The sequence below is a fragment of the Micropterus salmoides genome, unplaced genomic scaffold (genome assembly GCF_014851395.1).
Source record: "Micropterus salmoides isolate LMB-PRFRI ecotype aquatic unplaced genomic scaffold, ASM1485139v1 Ms_hic_scaffold_12, whole genome shotgun sequence".
In the NCBI taxonomy this organism is placed as follows: Eukaryota; Metazoa; Chordata; class Actinopteri; order Centrarchiformes; family Centrarchidae; genus Micropterus; species Micropterus salmoides.
In genome coordinates this window covers 21242862-21249711 of record NW_024040263.1, presented here as the reverse complement: position 1 = coordinate 21249711, position 6850 = coordinate 21242862, and the positions used below count along the sequence as shown (strand labels likewise).

Sequence of the window (6850 nt, the reverse complement as noted above, 5' to 3'; positions counted from 1 at the left end):
TCTGGTCATTTCAAATATTTACATATAACAGAGCTCCAACAGAAACACACTGCTTTCAAGGACCCTTGGAGTTCCCCAAACCCTGGTTTGGATACCACTTACATTAATAACCTCTAGGCTACTTATTCAGTTATTCCATTATCCAGGCATTCGATTAGGTTGTAATTTATTTGTGTGTGTGTGTGTGTGTGTGTGTGTGTGTGTGTGTGTGTGTGTGTGTGTGTGTGTGTGTGTGTGTGTGTGCCGCGCCTGTGGGTGGTTGGATGAGGGGTGGGGGTATAACCCTGGAGGCCTCCTTCTCTTCCATGACTGCAATGGTTGGCTTCACTCTGTCACTAACATGTCACAAACAGAGCAGCAAACCTATAGAAAATACATTTTAAAGCAAACCACGTAACCCTGGGAACTGTTTACTTGCTCATTGTAAGCTTGCGTGGAAATGTGGCATTGCAGTTGACATCTTCATTGTGGCCAGGTCGATATCCAATGCATCAGGATCTGATCAGCCTGGAGGCGATTCCGATCGATCTCCTCTCCTTTAAAAAAAAGTTCCGTTTTTTTTGTTGCTGGTCATAAATACTAATGACGCGAGGGAGAAGGACGCACGCCACGCACATAGATGCCCACTCAGTCCTTGTGTGTCACACACACACACACACACACACACACACACACACACACACATCATCATCATCATCATCTAAACCCATGACATAACATATATCCTAGGCCTATATACATATAAAAAGACGAAGTCAATGGCAAAAATAAAGTCCCACAATGCCCCTGTCTTGCACTCGTGCTGGAGAAATCGACAGGAGTAGCACAATGACTTACGTATAGCGACTTCACACGCGCGCCCACTCACACAAACACCTCTGCACCGTCAACTCATTTATCAACGCTACTCCCAAGGGTGGGGGCAGCTGTGCGCGCGCGTGCGTTTCTGTGCGCGAACGTTTAGCTGTCAAAATCAATGCCATATAGGCAGGATCATGGGCTCCCGTGCCACTGTTTAGATTTAACAGTCTGAATCAACCATGAAAATCTAAAACACATTAGGCTATACGGAAAAGAGGTCAAATTTAATTTTTGGTTACATATTTGGCAACCAATCTTGCATTAGGGTATTACTTGACAATCATGACATTTTTATTAGCATTAACATGCAGTGCAAATAAACAAAAGGTCGGCAAGCTATGAGTGAGTTACCACAAGACCAACGACCATCATGAACAGCCCATGTTACGATTCATAAATATTGACCGCAGAGTGTCAGCGCTGGCCGGTAAGCTAAACCTCTTAAAATATAAATATCTACTGTTTTGTTCATTGTCAATAAAGCATCATTAAATTTTTACATATAGAGTAAGTGACTGATACATTATGGTCAGTTGTTACACAAATAGGGAATAGAAAATGTTGGATATGATCAATAAAAAGATGTATATGCGTAACAAACGTATTTACATGACGGATTAACAGCTTGATTTTTTTCTGAGGCCCTTCAAGTGTCAAGTGTTTGCAGTTCAAACAGGTATATTCCCTTCTTCTAGTTGTTATTGCCTGATCTCCTTACAAGATCCCTGCACTTTGAAGCATAGTCTTTGATTCGTCTTTTAAGACCACAATTAAGGATATATGGGCTCCTGTGCTGTTCAAAGCGTCGTGGAAAGATCAATGAAGGGATTGACAGTCAAGTGATGTCGTTTGCACAGGTGTGTGTGGGTGCGTGTGTGCAATTGTGTGTGTGTTTGTGTCTGTGCGGGCGCTGTAAACGTGGGGCTGGGTTACATAAAACAGGGGCGATAAATCAACAGCCGGGTGCGAAAATTACGCAAATGGGGGCTTTCCTCTCTCTCCGGCCGCACCTGAGTCATTTATTTCGAAATGGGGGGCGTGGGGTTGTAAAGCGTTTAGGGTAATGGAAATATCACTTTCATGCTGTTTGACGTATACACACACTCTCTCTTTCGCTCTACGTCTACTATTTCACACACAAGTTGCTGCTGAGTTGCGCACTCCTTTTCTCTTTAACACACACTCACACATGGTTCAATCTGGAATAACTGGCTGCTGGAAGTGCCCACGAGCAATATGATATTGCGTCGGCTATATAGCCTATGAGTTCAGGGAAGCCGTTGTGTTGCTGCAAGGGGGAGCAAGCCAGTCAGGGTAATTTTCATTTGTAGTTTTCAATTTCCACTCCAACTCCCTGTGCTCTCTGCACTGAAACTGAACATCAAAGGTGAGGCAGGAGAAGGATGAGCAGAGGGATGAAGGGCACCATTTCAAACGGGAACAGAAATGAGCCACAATAGGGGGATATCGTGGTGCATTTGCATAAAAAGGCAACTCAGGTTGAATTTCCATATAGGGGTGTTGCGTTATATAGCCTGGATGTGGAGTGCAGCAGGTCTACTGGTCTCACTGCTGCCTCTGGAGGAGCTGAGAGAGCGGAGGGTACCGCAGAAATAAAAGGCTGTAGTGAGTTGAGAAGAGCAAGAGAGAGAGAGAGAGAGAGAGAGAGGAAAACCCTGAAGTGCTCAGGAGCAAAGGGGAGTATCCCGAGGTGAAGAGGCGAGAGAGGGAGCGGACAGAGAGCACAGGAGAGAGGGATAAATAGCAGAAGAAAGGAGAAAAGGGGACACGGGCTGCTGCAACCGGGGATACCTGCACACATCAACGCGGGAGTTAAATCTTAATTAGATGACAATCTAATTAACAGTGCTGGTTACTGCGCCACAACGCGCACTCATTGAGGATTTTCTCAGCCCGCACGTCCAACTTTTCTTTTTCTCCACTCCACGGGCCTCGCTCGTTGGCTCGTGTCGAGGCTCTCTGCTCATCACTTGGATCTCTACTTGGATCGCCTGTGCTGTCGGGTGTCTTATCTGTGATGGGGGCAGCGGCGGAGGTTGGGAGCTTCGCCAACGGATTTCTGGACAGCTTTGGCCCCGCGGGTGCCGTTCCGGCTCCCGTTGGCTCTCATTTCGTTCTCACCCCAGCCGGGGCGGTGGACTACAACTCGGTCACCGGACTGATGATGGGGGGACAGGGGCAGCAGCAGGAGCACCTGGTCTCCGCGGAGAGGCTGTCCCGGAGCCTGGCGGACCTCAGCCATCTGAAGGGGATTCTGAGGCGGCGGCAGCTCTACTGCAGGACCGGCTTCCACCTGGAGATCCGTCCCGACGGAACCGTGCAGGGCACAAGGAAGGACCACAGCAGATTCGGTACAGACCCCTTCACAAACCTACAGTCATTATTATTATTATTATTATTATTATTATTATTTCTGCTATGCTCTATTGGTTATGCTCATTGCATATGTAGCAGTCTACTGTGATGGCAGCTGCTACTGCTGTAACACTGAACTGTGGTCAGCAGCCAGTAGATTTTATTATGCATCCAGAGAAACATAATTTATTTAAAGGTAAATACACTTTCCAGGTGGGACACTGAGTATTTTATGTTTGCACATTTCCACCACATTTCCTCTTTGAGATTAGATCAGAAGCTTTTCTTTACTTTTACCGGCTTATCTTCAGCTATCTAGATAAACAGCTGCAGCTTACGACAGATCAAAAGTGGACCTCTTAGAGATTTCTTTTAGTGCTGCTAGGCTGTAGCACTTCTGGCACTCCATTCATTCCATTTGAGACTTGGATGTAACTTCATGCCAGAGGCCTTTCCAGACACCCAACCTTGCTTGTCAGAGTCAGCTGGTGTGAAGTTATTTACTGTACTTTTTATGTAGTGAGTGCAGGTAAATTTTGTCTCATCATTGGCCTTCTTCAGATGTTTTCCATTTGGCTTGTATTTCTATATCATTTCACAAATACATGATAGTGCAGTGGAACAAACCTTAGCAGAATTAATGTTTGTATTGTATCCAATACCTTAAATCATGGTTATGTGTGTTATCAGATGTGTCAATGAAGTTGAATGTGCTTATTGTAAGGTTCGTTGTAAATGTAATGCAATGTGTGTGTGTTCACAGGTATTTTGGAGTTCATCAGTCTGGCTGTGGGGCTGGTTAGCATCAGAGGGGTGGACAGTGGCCTTTACCTTGCCATGAACAACAAGGGAGAACTGTATGGATCGGTGAGTACGCACACTATGTACACAGTAAACACACACATATCCATCTGCAGACTGATGTATTTTTCAACCCACAGTATACTGTATACCAATTCTCAACATGTGTTATGTGTAACCCTCTGCCAGCAGGTGGCACATTTTGCAGCACTAAACTCATATTTTTCTCTGCTTGTCTTCCTTTCTGCAGGAGAAGCTGTCTGCAGAATCAGTTTTTAGGGAGCAGTTTGAAGAAAACTGGTACAACACTTACTCATCCAACATCTACCGGCATGGAGAAAAAGGAGCATTCTACTTCGTTGCTCTGAACAAAGATGGGACATCCAGGGATGGAACGAGGTCGAGGCGACATCAGAGGTTCACTCACTTCCTACCGAGGCCTGTAGACCCTGATAGAGTACCAGAGCTGTACAGGGACATACTGGGCCAGAGCTGAGACTGAAGGGGACATTACCATAACCCTGTCAGAGCCAGTCTGAGCTGAAAAGCAACCCAAGTGCACCAAATCCTCACCCCTTCTTGAAGGAGATGGAAGATCGTGTTGCCCCGCTGGCATGAATGAAGGAAAGAGACCCTTTCTGAAACAGACTAGCCGGGGAGTTTGACTGAACAGCACCAGGGATCTTCTGTGGAAGATGTGAAGGCCCCATGACAGACAGAGGCTACCTGGGCCCCCGAATATTGCCCCTTTATTGGCCTACGCAGAGGCCCAGGTGTTCAAACAGATGAATTAAGGATTTTGTATGAGTTTCCACTAATTAAATCCAACTACCTGCTATTCAAATCTGCATGTTCAAGAGGACAAAAGCGTGGAAGTAATTAACATCTAATGGGCTGCTACTAGCCTTTTACTGCTGTGGCTGGATAGTCTTGTCAATTCCACTGTTTTTAGTAGGCTTTTTATTTTATTCAAAATACTACTGTGGCTGCTAAGTAAATTATTTAAAAAAAAAAAAAAAAAGCATAATCCACTATACAGTGTGGCTGGTTTACACAAAAAGGTAAAACTAAAGGTAGTTTCATGCACTGGAAAGCAGCCATGTCTGTTCTGGGAAACAGGTCTGAGAGCTGGTGGAATCTCCTGTACTTGACTGACTGTTGGGATAGATTCCCTTTGAAACTGCTCCAAAGACAGATGCTGCTAAGAAAATATGATTTTTCTATAAAGTGCATGAGCAACAAGAGAAGAAGTACAGATCCAATGGAGTTTTATAAGGACTTCTTCTGTGGTGGCCTGTGGAACTCTAGAACCCAGTGAAGGAATTCTGTTGTTCTCCCACTGATTGCAGTCAACGAGCACCGACAGAGACGCCTTTACAAACCTGTTGACAGATTTTATTCTTATTTATTTTTTGTTTCCTAGGACATACAGTATATTTATTTCATATATTAATTTATTTTGAGAATATATTTTTACAGGTATGAGAAAAAAAAAAATAAAACTATTCGGAACAAGTCACGAGAGATCATTCGTATTTATTGTGTCACAGTATAAACTGCAGTTTTCCATTCTCACAGTCTGATTGAAGAGGTACAAATCAAGTTTTTCAAAGCTGGTCCAAATTTTGTCTGGAGCTGTTGTTGGAGCAACCAGATCTTAACCGGATAGAGGATAATTTCTGCAATTTTAAACCTGGGCCCTATTTTCAAATATTTTGGCATTGAAATTACTAGTAGGTACGAAAAGTAGAAGATGGAAACAAGGGAGAGGAGTTTGTTGTGTATGTAGAGGAACTGCTAGCAAGCAAAACGCAATAAACTCTTCTCTCCAACTCTGACTTACGTTTCCACCAGCATTTCCTGCAACAACTCACCTTTCATAAGATGTCAGAGAAAGAACTGTCCTTGAGCAAGACTTTGTTTTCCTGTTTAAACCAAGGGGTATCTCGTAGGGATCCTTTCCATGATGTTCTTAGACACTGACAGTCAGTGTACAGTGTACATGTAAATGGCAAAAAGTCACTTTTTGTGGATGTAATTTTGACCGGCACATTTACGTTGCAACCACTGCAGCTTGTTAGCAACTGCCGGCTGAAGCTAACTACTACATGGACTCCAAGAATTGTACATACTATTCACTTCAACACCAAAATACTTGAAAATAGGGCCCAGGTTTAAAATGACCTAAATTAACTTGTTGGTTTCTTTTGGACATCAGCATTAAAGGTTAATTTAGGTCCAAAAGAATTGAAAATACCTGAAGTGGAGATTTAGTATTTAGTATTATTTTTGCGCTTAATACATCATTTAAAGTACCCCAATAAAGTTAGGGGACCTACAAGAGACAAGAGAAAGAGATTTTCAGACTGATCCTGAAAATTCCCATAGTGCAACTCTGTACTGTCTTTTGTCAGATCGCCCTTGCCTGGTAAACATCCATTAGTTTCAAACTCCACAACCCCAGGTTGTGTTAGATATTTGTAAGCTTCAAGCCCAAGTCAATATTACTTAAGTGATTTCACCTGGGTAACTTTCTCAGAATTGACAAGGCTCCTGCAGACCCACAAAAGACATAATACATGTATACAACTTTACAGGCTGAGTGGTACCCCAAGACTAGAACACTGAAGGAGGGGGGAAAGGGAAGCCTGTGGCCTTACTTTAGGCACACTTGCACCAAGCCAAGGGTGTAGTTAAATGCATTTGTTTGTTTAGGGAAAAGTGAAATAATCACAAAAGGAGAATGCCGACTGGTTTTGACCTACACTGGGTCTTCCTCAGGCCCGGACTGGAAAGAAGAGTCAACCTGAGT

General features: G+C 43.8%; 1 protein-coding gene across 1 annotated transcript; it reads left to right on the top strand.

The window, feature by feature from the left end:
- Positions 1 to 2588: 2588 nt before the first annotated feature.
- Positions 2589 to 5481, top strand: LOC119899385 (fibroblast growth factor 20-like). Its single transcript, XM_038713926.1, has 3 exons — positions 2589 to 3233; positions 4001 to 4104; positions 4289 to 5481. Exons 1-3 carry the CDS (start codon positions 2900 to 2902, stop codon positions 4532 to 4534), a joined length of 684 nt encoding a protein of 227 aa, XP_038569854.1. The 5' UTR covers positions 2589 to 2899; the 3' UTR covers positions 4535 to 5481.
- The last annotated feature ends 1369 nt before the right edge of the window (positions 5482 to 6850 follow it).

Excerpts from the sequence above, each read along its gene's own strand:
- LOC119899385 (XM_038713926.1), top strand. The coding sequence starts at position 2,900 with ATGGGGGCAGCGGCGGAGGTTGGGAGCTTCGCCAACGGATTTCTGGAC. Across the intron at positions 3,234-4,000 it reads GAAGGACCACAGCAGATTCG|GTATTTTGGAGTTCATCAGT; the intron begins GTACAGACCCCT and ends GTGTGTTCACAG. Across the intron at positions 4,105-4,288 it reads AGGGAGAACTGTATGGATCG|GAGAAGCTGTCTGCAGAATC; the intron begins GTGAGTACGCAC and ends TCCTTTCTGCAG.